The 18,102-nt window shown below is 46.0% G+C and overlaps 1 protein-coding gene across 1 annotated transcript; it reads left to right on the forward strand.

Moving 5' to 3' along the window:
• Window positions 1–430: 430 nt before the first annotated feature.
• LOC101348580 (butyrophilin subfamily 1 member A1-like) lies at window positions 431–17,899 on the forward strand. Its single transcript, XM_023725759.1, has 10 exons — window positions 431–438; window positions 1,603–1,697; window positions 3,628–3,975; window positions 7,307–7,588; window positions 7,700–7,900; window positions 8,193–8,213; window positions 8,307–8,333; window positions 9,716–9,742; window positions 14,528–14,554; window positions 14,975–17,899. Exons 2-10 carry the CDS (start codon window positions 1,613–1,615, stop codon window positions 15,646–15,648), a joined length of 1,692 nt encoding a protein of 563 aa, XP_023581527.1. The 5' UTR covers window positions 431–438; window positions 1,603–1,612; the 3' UTR covers window positions 15,649–17,899.
• The last annotated feature ends 203 nt before the right edge of the window (window positions 17,900–18,102 follow it).

Here is an 18,102-nt window from a genome sequence, read left to right on the forward strand (position 1 = left end):
GCTGTGATAATGTGCTTCCTCCTTGATAACAGAGAGCACTGTCCAGAGGGCAGGGCAGAGTTTGCTGGGCTACTTTCTGCAAGCTTTCACTTTCAGATGGTGGAGGAGCCAGAGGGAACAAGGTGATTATTCTCGCTGGAAGTGTTCTGTGGGGGCCCAAAGCCGGGGTCTCGGCAGATATCTCTTTAACTGAGGCTGATCCTACTTCCTTGGTGGTACTGGGAACCACCTGCCTCTCAGAGATGGGGGACCCTGGTCCCACAGTGCCTGACCCAGAAGCAAGGACTGGGGCTCCCAGAGCAGCTAACTGCAGGTACCAACTCTGAGGGCAAATTTGGGTCTGCAAGGGTCCCTGCAGCCCTGAACCTCCTGGAGCTGCTGAGTTTGGAGACGCTCCAGGAGGTCACAGACTTTCAAAGCTGGAACCAGGAGAAGCAGGTGAGTTGGCTGTGTAGATACCTGTGGACCACGGGGAGGAGCCAGGGAGCAGCCGGCTGTGAGGAGGGGGCTGACAATGTGTGTGTGTTTGGGACTGGACCACAGTCTGCTCTAAGAAGACTGAGGACAACCCCAGTGAGGCTTGCAACTTATTCATTTGTTTTAAAGATGTTTATGTAGCACTTACTAGGACCAGGCCCTATTCTCGTCACCTGTAGTAACTTTACAAACATAAATTCATGTAATCCTCATTACAACCCCTAAGAGTATCAAGGGAGTTATTGTTAATGTCCTCATTTTGCAGATGAGGAAACCAAGACAGATAAGGTCAAGTAACTTGCCTAAGGTGGTCACACAGTGAGTGACTGATCCCAGAGGAGAGAGTAGCATTTGAGTCTGTGCTTTCTTGACCATATGCTGCCTCCTCTCACCTCACATACAGCAGGTGGTTTGGGGTCTTTTCTTGACAAGGGCTCATTTTTTTCTTCTCTCCTGCTTAGCCTCCAACTGGGTTCTTTTAGCTGTTAGCCAGAAGTCTCACCTCAAATACAGAGCGGGCGAGGATTAAGTGTCAGTGGGGAATTGAGGTATAGGGAGGGGTTGAAATGCAGGTGAAGCAAAGAAACACACTTAACAGGGCAGGGTGTCTGTGATGGGAGCTTCTGTCTCTCTGAGGATGCCGTCTATCTCTGATGCTTCTCAGGTGACTCCCTGTTCACAGTCAAGGAGGACAGAACAAGGAGCAGCAGAAGCTGGCATGTCCACTGTGTCCCGGGGGCCTGCATCATGGTCCTCTGACCTGGGGTGAGGGAGGGGCTGTGAGAGTCCTGGAGATGGAGGGAAGTGCTCCCTGAGGGGCACAGGTGCTGAGGAAGGAAGGCCTGATGTGTGAGCAGTGGGGCTGCGGTGTGCATGTTAATGGGGTGGGAAGGGAAGGAGTGGTTTGTTCCCAGGTCAACTTAACAGTTGTCTGACACCACAGAGTCTCCCCAGAATGGCTGGCAGGAGCCTGGCTCAGTCTTGTCTTGGTATCAGTGTTGGTGGGGCCCATCATCCAGTTAGCACGATGAGCGAGTAGGAAGTGTTCTCCTCCTCTCAGAGGCCGAGCTGTGGATGGGCTGCCTCCTGTCTGGGGTCGCTGACTCCTGTCCTGTCTCTCTCCAGCTCTGAAGAAATGGTGGGGGGCTTCAGCAAATCTTTGCTCTGCCATCTCACTTCCCTGTTGCTCCTCCTCCAGCTGCCCAAGAAGGGGTCTACAGGTGAGTGCTCCACATCCTTCTGTCTGCGTCTCCCTGTGGTGTGTGGGAACCATAGGTGAGCTGCTGGTTCTGTTCATCAGGAGAGTTGGAGATAGTGGAGACTCCTCGACCCTGGGAGATTATGGTGCCCTCACTAATTGTAGTTAAAAATTTAAAAAAAGTCACTGAACCATAAATAAGTATAAAAAATTCTGACAATTGCCCCACCACGACCTCTTTAATGTTTAGAAGAGCCAAATAGATGATATTGGGAAATAACTTTCCCATATTTCCCTGATTTATTAACGTCCTAAGCAAACATGCGTGTGTGTATTAATTCTCTTTATTCCGCCAATGCTCGTGGGGGTCTCCTATGGCTTAGGTGTTGCTCTATGAACAGAACAGTCGGAGACTCTCTGTCTTCACAGAGCTTACATTCTAGCAGGAGGCAGTGAATATTAAATGTAATAAACCAAGAAAAACTACAGTATGTTAGAGGAGATTAGTGCTATGGGCCAATCAAGTAGAGCAGGACCAGTAGTGTTGGTGGTGGTGGTGGTGGAGGGGACAAGAGGTGTGGTGTGGGCAGGCAGCAGTGCTCATTAGGGTGGTCAAGAAAGAGAGATGTGGACTAAGACTTGGGAGAGGAGGGGAGTGAGCATGAGGATCACTGGGGATAAAGGGTTCTTGCGGGAAGTGTGAGCCAGTGTTCAGCTAGCAGAGTGCCTGGTGGTTCAGAAAACAATAAGAGGTGAGTGTTGGTTGTGGCAGAAGAGTGACGGGGAGGGAAGCAGGAGTTGAGGTCAGAGTGGTCCTGGGGGCAAACCCCATAGAACCTGTGGGTCACTGGTGGGAACTGAGAAGCCATTGCAGGGCTTTGAGCAGAGTGGGGCCCTGACATGTTGTGGCTCACACAATAAAAGGCTTACTCTGGCTGCCATGTAGAACATAGACAGTGGGGGCGGGATGAGGGTAGACAGGGAGACTAGTCTGCTGCCGTCCTCCAGGTAGGAGATAATAGTGGCTTAGGCAAGTGTTGAGCAGTAGAGAAGATGGTATTTGGGAATCTAGAGTGACTTGCCTGCAGAGGAGCCATCTTGTAGCCCATCCAGGTCAGAAGTCCAAGGGTGACAGGCCGAGTGTGCTTTCTTCTGTAACAAGCTGTGATTGAGGCTCCTGGGAGCCATGGGAGTGAGCACAGCTTTGAAACAGAAATAGCATTTGATTTTGGGTTTTAAGTGCCCATATAATTCAGTGTAAAAGAAAGATATGGGCACAAATAATGAAAGGTAAGCGTGGGAGTATGGAATTTCCCAGTGGTGGCTGAACGAATAGAGTTCAGACCCAGATTTCTGGTAGCCTCTGGTCAGTTTTCAGTCCTGTCCTGAGACGGGGCTGTGGTTCTCAAAATGTGGTTCCTGAACCAGCATATCCACATCCCTGGAACTCTTTGTTATTGTGGTGATTAGCTGCTGTAAGTTGGCCCTGAGTCATGGTGACCGTATGAACAATGAACCAAAAGCTGCTCTGTCTACATGGGAAGCTAGATTTGTACCATTGACTCACCAACGCCTTGGGGGAACTCGTTAGAAATGCACATTTTGGACCTACCCTAGACCTACTGAATCAGAAATTTTGGTAATGAGGTCCAGAGATCTGTGTTTTACAACCCTGTGGGTGATTCTGAAGCACACTCAAGCTCGAAAACGAAGGAGTTAAAGAGTCTTTCACAGAAGGGCCTAGGACCATGTGCTCAGCCACATGAGGGAGGCCCTTTGACATCATTTCTATGCCATGATGTTGTGGTCAGAATATCTTACTGCATTCAGAGTCCTCACAGTTCATTCCTTCAGGAGCTGGGGGTCATCTCCAATTTTTACCTGATAGTGTGTATTCTCCCACCTTCTGCCTTTGTCTCTCCAGCTTTCTCTCTCTCTTGTTTTGTCTATAGACGAGTTCCAGGTGATTGGCCCCACAGACCCCATTGTGGCAGTGGTGGGCAGGGACACCATGCTGCCCTGCTCCCTGTCCCCAGCCATGAGTGCAGAGAACATGGAGCTGCGGTGGTTCCGTTCCAAGTTCTCAGAAGCAGTGTTCATCTATCAGAACCAGCAGGAGGAGAAGGAGGAGCAGATGCCGCAGTACTCAGGGAGGACCTCCCTTGTGAAGGACTTCCTCAGTCAGGGGAAGGCGGCCGTGCGCATTGACATGGTCCAGATTTCTGATGATGGGCAGTACACCTGCTTCTTCAAAAAAGGAGGCTTCTATGAAGAGGCTACTTTGGAGGTGAAGGTGGCAGGTTGGTGACTTGGTCTATATATTCTAGAGTCTTGGAGTGTTGGAGTTGGGAGCAACCTCAGGGATGATTTAATTCAGCCTCTAATTTTATAGATGCAGAAAAGGAGGCTCATTCATTCAGTGTAAATAATGTAGAGCTCCTACTATGTGCTAGGCCCTGTTCTAGGTATCTAGGATACGTCAGTGAACCAAATAGAGATCCCTGCCTTGTGGAGTTCATATTCTAAATGCAGAGATAGAAAAATCACAATCTGTTATAGGTGATGTTAGAAGGTGATAAGTTCTGAGAATGAAAGACAAAGTAGAACAGGGAAAGGGGATCAGGATGTGGGCATGGGTACTGGAATTGGGACTGGGCTAGGCCTCATTGAGAATGTGCTGTCTGAGTAAATGCTTGAAGAAAATAGGGATTTAGCTAAGTGCATATCTGGGGGATGAGAATTCCAAACAAAAGGAAGAGCCAATGCAAAGTCCCTAAGATGGGAATGTGGCCAGTGCGTTCTGGACACCCATGGAGGCCTTATGGATGGCTGGTGGGAGTGAATAAGGGACAGGAAGGTAAGAGGCGTCCATACCGGACAAAGCGACGTTCCTGGTATAGGTTGCACACAGAAGGGACTGGTTAATGTTGTCTGGGGCGATCATGAAAAGTGCCCTAGGGAGTAGACACTTAAGCTGGCACATCAGTTCATCAGGCAAGTTTCCACAGAGCCCTCAAGGTTGAGTGACTGAAGTTGAAAAGGCAGGGGGCACACAGAGCAAGACGTGGTTAATAGCAAGTAACCAAATAGCCCTTGGGACTAGAGTAAGTGGGACCTGAGGGGCACAGGTGGTAGAGGTTGGGGGGGAATTGAGAGAAGGGGTTGGGGAGAGACACAGATGTCTTCTATGATCTCAGAGAAGGCTTTAGGCTTTGTGTGTTATGTTGTGGAGTTTGGATGCAGAGCTGAGGAAATATTAAGCAGACCAATGCTGTGAATGCTCACTCTGGCAGCTTTGAGGAGGACGGATGTGAAGGAGAAAGGCTGAAAGCACAGAGTGTAGTTCTGAGGCAGAGAGGATGACTGCCTGACCTCAGGCAGTGGCAGTAAGGTGGGAGAGTAGGGGTCAGATATTAAAGAGATTTGGAAAGTAGACCTAACTGAGCAAATAAATTTGGTAACATAAGAGTTTGGAGGGGAAGAGGGCACCACAGAGATTCCCAGGGTTTTGCCTTTGCTGTTTAGTGGTAGGAATATTGATAATTATGTATCAATTACCTATCACCATAATAATGCTACGTAACAATCAGTCACAAAATCTCAGTGGTGTAAAGCAATAAACATTTATTTAATTTGAGCATTTGTAGAGTTCAACTGATCTAGGCTGGGCTAAGCTAATCTCAACTGGACTCATCCATACATTTTTGGTCAGCTAAAGAGGTCACCATGCGGACCTTGAATGGGAGACAACTGGCTGATCTCAGACAGCTTCAGCTGAAAGGCTGATGTGGCAAGGCAATGTTCCCAGAATCTCATTGTCCAGCAGGATAACCTGAGCATGTCCCTCCCACGGAACTAGTAGAGGGCTTAATGGTGAAGCAGTTTTCAAACCTTTGCTTGTGTCACACTTGCTGATTTCTCACTGGCCCAATAAAGTCACATGACCTACCTAAGAGTAAGAGTGGGAGGGCACTACAAAGTGATGTGGCAAAGAGCAGGCGGATGTAAAGAAGGCGAAGACCCAGGGCTATACTTGTAATCAATTTACCACAGAGAGGGCAAAATTATGAATTCTGTTCTGCAATTTTGAGTTTGAGGTGTATAAGAGGAATCCGTGTAAAGATAACCCATTGGGATGCGGTTATAAAGAAGGGGAATTAGGGAAACAGAGATGCTTAATTGGTATAATTTTGGAAGTGATTTAATGAGAACCAGTGGGAACAAAAAGAAGCCAGGGAGACTGTGTGATGTGAGAAGAGTGGAGATTCAAGGACAAAACCCTGAAAAGACTCCTGCCTTTAAGGAGTGGGGGGGAGCAAGAAAAGTCCAGGAAAGAGGCTCAGCAGAGTGATCCGAGAGGTGACAAACCAAGCAGAAAGGAGGGTGACCAAGCCAAGATGGAGCCTGTTTCAAGATGCAGTCAACAGTGATTCACGCCGAAGGGAGACTGAGGAAGAAGGGCTGCAGGGTGACTTCTGGGCTGCCAAGTAGGAGATTTTTGTTAACTCACCAAAAACAGACTCAATGGAATAGTAGAAGTCAGACTGTTGGGGGTTGAGAACTAGGTGAGACGTGAGAACATTGAGGTGTTCGTGGATTATAAAGCTTACTCTTCTTAGAAGGGGAGAGGAGACTGTAAAAATTTGAACATGTTTATGTGTTTAAGAAAAGAAGTAGGTGGAGAGGAAGAGATTAACAACAAGGATGATGCAGGGAGGAGTGGGATCCCTGGTGGGGCAGTGGTTAAAACACTCAGCTGCAAACCAAAAGGTCAGCAGTATGAGCCCAACAGCTGCTCCGCAGGAGAAAGATGTGGCAGTTTGTTTCCTTAAAGATTTACAGCCTTGGAAACCCTATGAAGCAGTTCTACTTTGTCCTATAGCGTCACTATGAGTTGAAATCGACTTGACAGCAGTGGGTTTCTGAGTGGGTAGGGAGCAGAGAATGAAGAGAGTGGAGAGAAAAGAGGAGAGAAAGGTGATAATTGATGGGACCAGGCCTTAGAAGAGATGGTGACCTCTGGGTTTCAGAGCTCAGGGAAACAATTATCCTTGTGCGAGGGAGATTTCCTCTCACTTGGTGTCAGGAAGATGAGAGTAAGATCAGTTTGGATGAAGAACACTTCGTGGGTAATTAATGGAAAACAAAAAAACAAATCCCATAAATCTCTTAATTTCAAATATTTCCTACTTGCTAGAGTAAGTTCAACAAAGACTTAGTTTCAATAAACCTTACGACCTAGTTTAACTTTTATCCTTGAAAACTTTTTATGTTGACACCATCTTATTTCTCCTGGCCTGGTCTGGAGTTTTGTCCTTTGATTTGTTTCCTGGGCTGCATCTCAAGAAAAGAGGTTTGAAAATTCTTCTTTTTTCTCTGTGTCTCAGTCTTTCCACCTGAGTGGTTGGAAAGAACAGTCCCTACCTTCAGAGCTCCTAAAGACACCACAGGCTCCATTCATCCTTGGTTCCCCACGGTGGAGCCTCCGCCCCGCCACCACTATGGGGCATCTTATCCCTTAGAACCTCCCGAATGGAAGACGAATGGCTTCCTATGTGTCGGGCTGCCAACGTCGCGGGCCTACACCTGGGACAAGGCGGCCTCCTGGGCTGCACAGCTTCTCTCCCACAGGTGTGGGCTCTGCCCCTGAAATGCGCATCGAAGGACCGGAGGAAGATGGGGTCCGCGTGGCCTGTACGGCCTCCGGGTGGTTTCCGAAGCCCCAGGTTCAGTGGAGGGACCTTAGTGGAGAGAAGTTCCTGGCTTTCTCTGAGGCTCATGCCCAAGACTCTGATGGGTTGTACCGCGTGGAGGCCTCGCTGGTGGTGAGAGATAGCTCTGCTGGGAAGGTGACCTGCTCCATCCTCAACCCCATCCTGGGCCAGGAGAAGGTGAAGGCCATTTTCATCCCAGGTCAGTGGTGTTCCTGCTCACAGCAGGCTGGAGGGAAGGGAACAGGGTCCTGGGTGTGCTGGGCTGGGCTGGCCTGGGTGCGCCCTGACGCAGTCTCTGGCCTGGCCGCAGAGCCCTTCTTCCCCCAGGCCTCTCCCTGGAAGCCAGCTTTTGCCATGAGCCTGATCATCCTGTGTCTCCTCATCCTTGGGGCTGGCTATTTTCTCAAGAAAGAACACTCAGCAAAGGTGCAGGCGCTGCAAAAACAGGAAACTCTTCAGCAGGCTCAGGAGGAGGACAGGCAGAAAACGGAGGAGGCACTGAAGGCCGGAGGCAAGGCAGGGGAGGGGCGAGGCTGGGTGAGGGCAGAGCTGGTGCTGAGAGGGAAAGCTGACAGCAGGAGCAGAGCCCTTGGCTGTAGCCTCCAGGAAGACCCAGGGCCCCTGCCCAGAGCAGGAGGCTCAGGAGATCCAGAGAGGGCAGCTTGGCTGTGGAGGCTTGGATGGGTCTGGAGGGAGAACTTTCTCCACCATATGGAGAGGGTCTTTTTGTGGGTTTTCCAGGCACACCATCGTTTCCTTTTCTTAGGGATGGCAGTTCATGCTTATTTTTTTCTCTCTTTCAGATGAACTCCAGGCAGAGCTAGGTAAGTTCTTCTCTCCCTCCTGAACTCTCTGTGTCCCATTTGGGAGACATTATTGCTCTTAGCTCACCTCATTTCCTGTGTGTTGCCTTTCAGACAGGAGGAAGGCTGTTTACCAGGCTGGTGAGTAACTCTCTAGATGTCCCTGGGTCTCCCGTCCCACCTGTGCCCAGGTGTCCCATCTCCCCATGTCTCTCTGGCATAGACATGAGGACCTCATTCCATGGGGGCAGAAGTGAAGGGTGGTGGGGGAGGAATCCTGCTCCTGGGGCTCTATGATCTGGGCCTCTGCTTCCCTCCCAGTGCTGGCACCCTGAGGGTGGTGCAGAGACTTAGTGAGGAGGGAGAGCAGAGGGGAGCACTTGCCCCCCTGCCCGGGATGCGAGTCCAAGGCGGCAAGGATGGGGTGTGGAATGACATTCCCAGGCACCACAAACATGAAAGTTGCATGACGAGGCACCCAGACAAGAGGGTGCAGGTGTTTCTGCTGATGTGTCACTGCTATCAACGGCTATTCATCTTGAAATTGGGGGTGGAGTGGGGTGCAAATTAGAGACCGCCCCTAGGAGCTTGAATGGGGTGGGGGCAATTAAGAGATTGCCCCTGGGCGCTTGTCACATGGCTGCAGCTCTAGTGTGGTGATGATCCCTGGAATCTGTAATGCATTGTGGGTTTTCTCATTCCAGCCCCGGCCTGTCCACTGTATTGTTAGTTTTCTAGCCTTCAATACACAAAGCTCTCATTCTGCACCTGGAAGCTAAAAGGCACATGCTCAGGGATTTCCTTTAAGGAGTTACATAAATAAATAGGGTCACTAAGTTTAGGGGTGTGACTTACTGGTTTCCCAAGAATCCTCCTCTCCGAGGGTGTCAGTCCTCTCAGGCTCCTGCAGGTGCTGATGGAAAAGTGATGGGGAGAGGACCAGAATGAGTAAGCAGGGAAATGTGATAGTATGAGCTGAGTGCTCCCCAGAATACAGGTGTTATTATCTCTAGAAATATTTTTTTCCAAAACGGTTGGCCACTTTTACCCTGGTCCTGGCCATGTACCTTTGTCCTTTTTCATTTCCCCCTTTGGAGGGAATAGATATTTTCCAGAAATACATTTGCAGAAAAGGACTAGTTATAACAATGCTTTCTTACAATTATGGAATAATTTATATTTCATTCTTTAAAATATCATCACTTTTTTGTTTATTCTTAGTGGAATGCAGGTAGAACGGGAGGTTCTGAGGTTCTTGAGGCACAGAGTGGCTAAGTGACTTGTCCAAAGTCCCACAGCAGCAGCAGGATGGTGTGGAACTTGGATGTAATCTCAGCTTCCTGACCTGTGGTCACGGGAGTTTCCCACCATCCCTGGCCAGCTTTGCATGCTGCAGGAGTTCATCTCTTTTCTAGCATCTGTCTCCCTCTGGATAGGCACACCTTAGGACAGAAGGGAGGATGATAGCCAGTCATTTCACACTGAATCTGGCTGCAGTCTCACCAGGGTGTGTTCTCTTTCAGCCTGGAGGAAGGCCCAGTTGTATGCAGGTAAGTGACTCTAATTTTTCTGTGATCTTACGTCCCTCAGCCCCAGGGACTCTGCCTCAGCCTGGCCCTTCCTCTATCAGTGGACCCCACAGCAGGATAAGAGTGGAATCTCTGTTCTCCTTATCACTTTCGTAGCCTCTCTCCTGAGACTGCAGAGACTCCTCCTTGAGTACACAGATCTGCGTATTGTTGGGGTCCTTTCTCTACTGCAGGCCACTGTTCAGGTTGGCAACACCCTCTGAAAACATGTTGTTCACTTCATACTTCCAGTTAGTGCTATCAGTGACAATGGAGAGTTCAGTTGTCAGGAGGGACAGGAGCAGGGTAATAACTGTGCAGGTCAGGCATTGCTGGTCTCCAGAAGGTTTCAGAAACGACACTTGCCTGCTGAGGCTTCAGATGTTCCTTAGGGAGTCCTTAGTTCTAGATGCCTCTGGCCCTGAGAATCCTATCCTTTTTGGATCCAGTTTTGATTTTCCCATCTCTTTCTGGTCCTGTGGCTATTGGTCTTCTCTTTGCTTCGTCATGCTCTGACTCCCTGCCCTTGTTGAGTTTCTTCGTCTAAGTCTTCTTGGTTGCAGAAGAAATGGTTGCTTTAGAGCAGATGTTCTGAATCTGGGGTTCAGGTACCTCAAGATATTTATGGATGGGCCCCTGCATTGGGTTCTGTGAACCACCTGAAAATATGTGAAAAATTCTGTGTGTGTGTAACGGGAACAAATAATGTAATGTATAATGGTTCATAGCCATTATCTCCCCTTTTAGGAGAATTCTGTATTTGCCTAATGGGCTGAGTCCTATGTTGAGCTAGTTAGGGGTAATGAGTGAAGACTGCAAAACAGAAACTTAGAGAAGTTAAAATTATTTACAAGAGAGAGAATGGGGAGCAAATCAGGGAAGAAAAGAATAGGTGGGGAAGGGGGAAGGAGATAAGAAAAGTAAAGGAGAGTGTGGGAGACACCTTGTGGATGTTTTAGACAGACCAGAATGGTCAAAGAGAGGCCAAAGGTCATATTTATGGTGTTTGGATTTGGGGAGTTGCACAGATGGTTTGCAGGTCATTTGGGTGCATGAAATGTAATCAACTCCCTAACACCTCTTTGAGAGATTTCAGTAAGGATTGCATTTATTTTTAGCCATTTTTGCAGTAAACATCTAACTGAGTTTGCCTCTGATAATAAGATTATGCCAACCTTCCAGTGGAAGGGGAAACCTCGTGCAATGAAGGGTTATCCAGAAGATCTGTTGTCACTGGGGCGAGTTCATGATGTGTGCCCTGTGGGCCTGTGTAACATTCGCTTTCCCTGCTCTAGATGTTTGTGTTCTGAGTCAGGGATATGGGTCCCGAGAGACAGAGAGGTGCGAGCCACGGGAGCCAGGAGATCTGTGGACCAGTTGTGTGAGGAGTCCACTTCATGAATCTTTCTGATTCTTCGAAGGATTTATTTGTAACCAATGAGGATCATTGTAAACAATGTGGAACAATGAGGAGATTATCTTCTTTCACTATCTCTGCCTTCTTTGCTGAATTGAAGTCTCCATCCAGTATTGTAATGTACATGTTGTATATCCTTTTGTTTTGTAAGGACAAACACCACCATTACCCTAGAATCAACATTTTCATGTTAATAGGTTCATAGTGTGAGCCAAGCAAATGTCTGATGTTCTCTTATTTATAAAATTGGAACAATAATTTGTAACTTAAAGATTTGCTGTGAAATGAAGTAATGAGTGTATTAAAGTACTTGATATATTTTTAGAGTTTCAAAATTAAATGTCAGTTCTCTTTACTCCTTCTCCTGCTTATTGTTCTCCTTCTTCTTCTTTGGTAATCTTTAGCAATTATGGTATAGAAAATTATAGTTGGGGATCAACTAATGTCTTTGTGAAAAATCAGGAGAACAAAAGCTCACTTTTCTCTAAGGGGACAAGTGGATCAGCCTGACCATTGTATGTGATGTTATTTCCATCAAGCAAATCAACAAAGACAGAAATGCCAATATAGCTGAATGAGCCTGGAAAGTGGGGATGGTGTTCACTATTTACACATCACATATGCAAGAAGTATGCCATTTACTTATTTCTATAAATGATCAAATCTTGTTCCTTAGTCTCTACCCTTTGGCGGTATTGAATAATTTCTAAGAGTCCAAACAAAGTTAAAATAATGCTGGAGATTTATTTGTCCATCATACAATTTGCGAATTGAACAACACACGGTATGAGACTGGGTGTTGCTCCTGAGATGAGACAGTCTGAGGTTTTTATAGTCCAAGGAACAAAGCAAGCCAGGGAAGTCCAAGTGGTTTCGATGAGTCTATTTAATATTCATCAAAATGGCTCTTGAGATCCTTTCTTCCTCAGGACTGTGTTTGGCTCAGAAGACAAACGACGCAGGTCTGAGGGGTCAGTGCCTGTGGACACCAGCTTGTGTGGAATGTAGGCTATTCTAAGAATGTTAGTTACAGGGAAAGTTAAATAAACAAGCTAGTTATTATCTCTCAAGTTTAGGTTACCTAATATCTTAAACAATTGCCCTGTGAGACCAGATTTTGGCCATGTTCTCTGGACTTGGCAGAAATATCATCAGTTTTCACATTTTGTTTAGTCTCCACATAGATTTCTAGGCTCCACAGAGGCAAAAGCTCTGCCACTGAAGACATCTCAGGGCCTTATAACATATATAAGCTTTGCTTTGGTCAGCAATCTGCCTTTCTCCTTCCCCCAAGGATTATGTGAGTTGAAGGTTATAGGGCTTTAGAGCAGTGGCGGAGAGGAATCTCTGTGCTCTCCGTTTGTTTCATTTTAAGTTCTTGTCCTGGGCTGGCTGGTTTGATGTGATCCTAAGACCTTTGTGTTGGTGTCTGTTGAGGAGGAGCAGGTCTCATCTGGCCATTTTGGGGGATCGTTGGTGACCCTCTTCCCCATAGTGGAGTCCATGGTCTTAGTCACTTGTCTCTGATTGGAAAATAGTTGTATTATACCACTTGTTCCTCCTAACTCCGTACCTTCTGATCTTAGTCCTTCCTGGTCCACTGGTTCTCTGGGCATTGTTGTGTCCCCCCACCTCCCATCAGAGCATGTGAAAATTTCTGTGTCTTCAGCTTTCCATATGCAGATCATGAGGAATCTCATACTCTCTCAAGATACTTTCTCTGCCAGTGCCCCTGGTGCATGTTGGATGTGAGTGTATTAGTTTTCTATTTTCTGCCCTAGGAAACTACCTCTAATTTAGGGGCTTAAAACAATACAAAGTTATTATGTTACAGTTCTATAGGTCAAAAGTCCAACCTCTGTCTACTGGGCTAAAATCAAAGTATGGACAAGGCTGCCTTCCTTTCTGGAGGCTCTTGTTTTTTAGCTTCTAGAGGCTGCCCACATTCCTTGGCTTATGTTCCCATTCCTTTATCTTCAAAGCCAGTAACACAGCATCTTTCCATCCCTGCTTTCATTATCCCTCTTTTTTTGACCACAGCTGGGAAAGTCTTTACTTTTAAGCATAAATGTGATTCGATTGGCCCACCTGAATCATCCAGGATAGTCTCCCCATCTCAAGGTCCTTAATCTTTATCATATCTGTAAAGTTTCTTTTACTACTGTAAAGTAGGTGGCTTCAATAGGTATGTTAGCTAATAATAAATGGGGATTAGGGACTACAGGAAATCGAAGTATTCTTTGATTTATTGCTCTTAAATCTTGACCAAATCTTCAATCTCGATTTTTAGGTTTTTTCACCAGGAACACAGGAGTGTTACATGGACTGGTGCAGGGGATTATCAATCCCTTCTGTAAGAAATCCTTGATGATGTGTGGTAACCCATTTATGGCCTCAGGGTTTAAGGGGGTATTGAATTTTAGGCTGTTCTCGATCCAGATGGATTTGCATTCGATTGGACTTGGCAGATTTAATCATGCCAATGTCTATTGAATTAGTGAGCAGTAGGCAGGGGGAAGCATGCATGGTAACATATTCACAGCTTCTGGGACTTAGGATATAGACATCTTTGGGGGCCAGTATTCTGCCTGCCACAGTGGGGTTTCTCCTGGAAGATTATGATGTCTCTGGGCTACTGGAGGAAGAAGATGACTAGATCCAATATTTTTGGGTTCTCGCATGGCTATATGTGTGTTTTTGCTCCCATCACCCTGTGAAAAAAGAAATACAAGCCACTAGTGTCTGACCTCTTACTGTATTTACATGTTTCCTGCTTTGAACTTCTCTTTCTTCCTTCCTTAGAAATGTCTCCATTGCCTCCTAACTTGGGTCAACTTCTGCCATATCCTGAATTGTCTTCACTCATAGCTTATAGTCATTCTGTAAGTTCAGCTCAGTCAGTTGTAATTCTCTGTATCCATTGTTTAGAGGCATCCTAGAGATTCAGCTCAATCAGCACTTGATAAGTAAATGGAGGCCTTGGCAATTTTGATCTCCCAATTCTTTCTCAGCAGAGCATAGGTTTAAATGTAGTTGCTGGCTAGGAATTGAGAAAGCATAATTTGATAGTCAAAGCTGGGCAATGACCTTTTGTTCAGGTAGGTATCCAGCCTCTTAATCCTTGGATGTTAAGCCTTATGGTTTAGCCTTAATGGGAAGGCTGCAAAATATCATGTGAAGGTTGAGGGTTGTGGGTGTGTGAGAGAAAAACAGAAATAAACACATCAGTTCAATGTTTCCAGAACATTTCCCCCATAACTCCTGCATCGCTATGTTTTGTGAGAAAACATGCTGATCGTGTTGTGTAAAGTCTGTAATTCCCTGATATGAAATCTGTGGTTCTCTTGTAGATTGGCGGAAGGAGCAGTTCCAGACCTGTGAGTGATTCAAGAGTTCTTTCTGGGAGCAACTTTTGCCTGCCCCATGGCTTCTAGCCTCCCATTCAGTTGTCTATGGTGATACAGATACAGGCACCATTGATGGTGGTGGTGTGGGTGGTGGAGGGGACAGTCGTGTAGCTGGTGCTAAAGGGTGTAGCTGATCCTGGATGCGAAATAGATATCCCTGAGCCCCTGGAGTCCAGGCTGGACCTCAAGGGCACTGTGATAGATCTTACCCCCATATCAATCTTTTGGTTCCTTCTCCTGCTTGGAAGGCTGGGGACTTGAATCACCAGGTCTCAGTTCTGGGTGCTTAGCGCCCTCTCATGCCGCTAAGTAGTTCTGAGGGAAAGTGGTTTTGTGCCCTTGTTATGGGGCAGGGGAGGGCCTTGCCTGATTCGGTAACTCTCTTTACAGGGTCTGTCACTCTGGATCCACGTTCTGCCCATCCTAACCTGTCCCTCTCACAGGAAAACATGCATCTGACCTGGAAGGCCACCTGTGAGAAAATGAGCGATGACAGATGCAGTGTGTTGGGTCTTGAGGGCATCACTTCAGGGCGATGTTACTGGGAGGTGGAGGCCACAGGTGAAGACAAAAGTGAATGGGCTGTGGGGGTTTGTAGGGAAGATGTTGATAGGAAAAGCTGGTTCAGAGAGGGCCCAGAAAAGGGATTCTGGGTTGTGGGATTCTTTGCAGGTAATTGTTTTGCCTGTACTACTCATCAGACAGAGCTAACCCTTAGGAAGTTTCCCTGCAGGATGGGGATTTTCCTGGACTACGATGATGGAGATATCTCTTTTTACAACATGACTGATAAGTCCCACATTTTCTCCTTCTCTAAGGCTTCCTTCTCTGGGACCCTCTTTCCATATTTCATGTTAAAGTCAGGAGACATGTCCCTGACCATCTGCTCCATGGTAGGTGGGCCCAAGGGGCTCCCTGTGTGCCTTAACAAATCTACTTCTTCTTTGAATGAGCCGCTGAGCCCTTCAGGGGAGGTGTTGAGCTCTGGCTCTGGTGGGGATGGTGTTCTCCCAGGGCCTGAATCTCCATTACTCCCCCACAACTCTAAGGCTGTGCCTCGATAGGGACACATCTCTGTCCCTGTTCCCTCACTATGCTTTTCTTGGAGCTACAGACTCCTCCAGGTGAAAGACTCTGAGGTGAGTGCCGGAAGACACTGGGAGTCACGCATTTGTGGTTTTGGATGCAGACTGCTGGGGGAGTATGTGGCTCTGAGAACTGCCAGTTCATGTTTTGTGCTTCTATAGCTAACGGAAAAAAAAAATGACTTGTCTGAGCTGGTTGAGTGTAGGTGGAATTTGGCTATGGGAAGTCATTTTATTTTGGTAATAAAAAATACTTTGTGAACATTTTATACTGTTTGTATATGAAAGGACAGGGGCTGAATCCCTCTGCAGTATAGAGTTTGCTTTATCCAACTTGATTTTGTTCAGAGTGTAGGGCCCTAGCTCTACTTTGGAGGGGATCTAGGCAATCTGAGCAGAAAACGTGCATATTCAAAATTTTCCAGGGAAATGCTTGGTTGATGGACTTCTAAGATGGGAGAAGTCTAATATTCACTTCATATACTTACTCTTGGATGGCTTAAAAACAACTGTTTTCTCAAATCTTCTGTACATTTCTGTTACCCATGAAAATACTGTGTTGCATTAATTCAGGAAATTAAGAAGAAGGATCTGGTTCCTCTTTTGGTGAACACTATGTGGAAAGAAGAGAAATACTAGCCAAATTAAGATGTAAATGGACAAGAGAATTTTCCGGAGCAGGAAATTGCAGAGAGGCTTGGCATGAGCATTGTCTCGGTTATCAGTGTATTGTCTCTTAGTACTTCCAAGTCCAGTGCTAGAGGTAAATGGAAAACCACAGCAATCAAAAAGGGACAGGACTATTGAGTACTGAGACCCTTCAAGAATGAAGGTGTATTCATTCCACCAGGTACTCTGACCAGCTGAGGTTCTGGATGAGGGTGGGAGAAACAAGGAATGAGAAGTAAAAGTCATAGCTATCAACTCTAATTTTGTGGCCAGTTGTAGAAACAAGGAGTATAACAGCTTTGCATATTTTAATTTGGGTTCTCATGTGTACGTGTTTATTTGTATATATAAACCATTTTTTCTTCTCTCCCCTTCTTTATTATTTTATGTACAAGTTGTTGGAGGTTACATTTATTGTACAGAATATAATGACAGAATAGCCAATGAACTGTGACAGATTTTAAGGAGTAAATAAAATAGCGGTGATGGATATAACGACTGGAACATTTTTAGGAAAAAAAAGGGTTTTTTTTTGGTATCCTTTTTTATAAGGATAAAATAGAGTAGTTTTGTTGCGTGGAAGTTCAAATGTGTGTAAAATGATGTATATGAAAGCAGAGTAACGAAAGTGCCTGCTATCATTTTATTGCCTCTCAGTTCCAAATTCACACTGTCTTTGCCCTGCTTTGTGATACTGCAGCTGGACCTTGTAAACATTTCTTCTTTGCCACTGGGCACAATATTAGACACTTATCAGGACCGTGGAGATACATTGCAAAACACAGCAGAGGAGAGACTTCTCTTCCTGGTTCTGGGCTTTTTTCCTTTATCCTATAGTGCGGAGGCCCAGTTTTGTTCACCTTTTGGTGAATTTGTCAGGCATTGCTTCATGAGGCTCTCCAGGGAGTGTTACTAGCACCCAGAAGGTAGCTTCCCAGGGAGTCTTGCCAGTTCCCCAATGTGAGGTTTCTGGCACCAGCTTTGGCCTGTGGCATGTTAGCAAACTTGATCATCCAATTTGCCCCTATTCCTCTTTTTCCAGTGAGCTCTGAACGTCTTCTTATCAGGGGGCCCTCTCCCAAATTTCTTCCTTTCATGGGTAGTCTGTCTCAGCCCTAGAGGTCGTGGCTGTTTCCTATGTCTGCTATTTCTGTATTCTTTAGAGCTTTCTTTTACCTCTTTTAGTAGTTAAGAACTTTTCCCTATTTAATAATTTTTTTGAGTTGTTTGTTGTTTAGTAGTGTGTTGTTAAACTTCCACATTATTTTATATATTCCAATTTTCTTTCTTTTATTAAGTTCTAGTTTCATTCCATTGCGGTCAGAAAAGATACTTTGTATGATTTCAGTCTTTTTGAATTTATTGAGACTTGCTTTGTGCCCTAAGATATGGTGTCTCCTGGAGAATGGTCTATATGCACTGGAGAAGAACGTATATTGTGTTGTTAGTCAATAATTTTTTATATTAAAATTTTCTCTCTTCAAATGACTGATACAGTTTCTTTCTCCTTACTGGACTCTGAACTGATATAAGCCTGTAAACCATAATGTTGCTTAGAGAAGGGCACAGAATTTCTTACAGTATGTGGGAAAGGGTACTTGAGACACTTAAAAATTTATTAAAAAGTTTCACTTCCAGAATAATGTCTCGGGCAATATATATTAATCGGGGTCTTTGTTGAGTTTTAAGTATGCTCTATACTCTCTATGTGTTAATGTAAGGAGCTCTCGTTGCACAATGGTTAAGTGCTTGGCTGCTAACTGA

Source organism: Trichechus manatus, unplaced genomic scaffold, assembly GCF_000243295.1.
Source record: "Trichechus manatus latirostris isolate Lorelei unplaced genomic scaffold, TriManLat1.0 scaffold00390, whole genome shotgun sequence".
Lineage (NCBI taxonomy): Eukaryota > Metazoa > Chordata > Mammalia > Sirenia > Trichechidae > Trichechus > Trichechus manatus.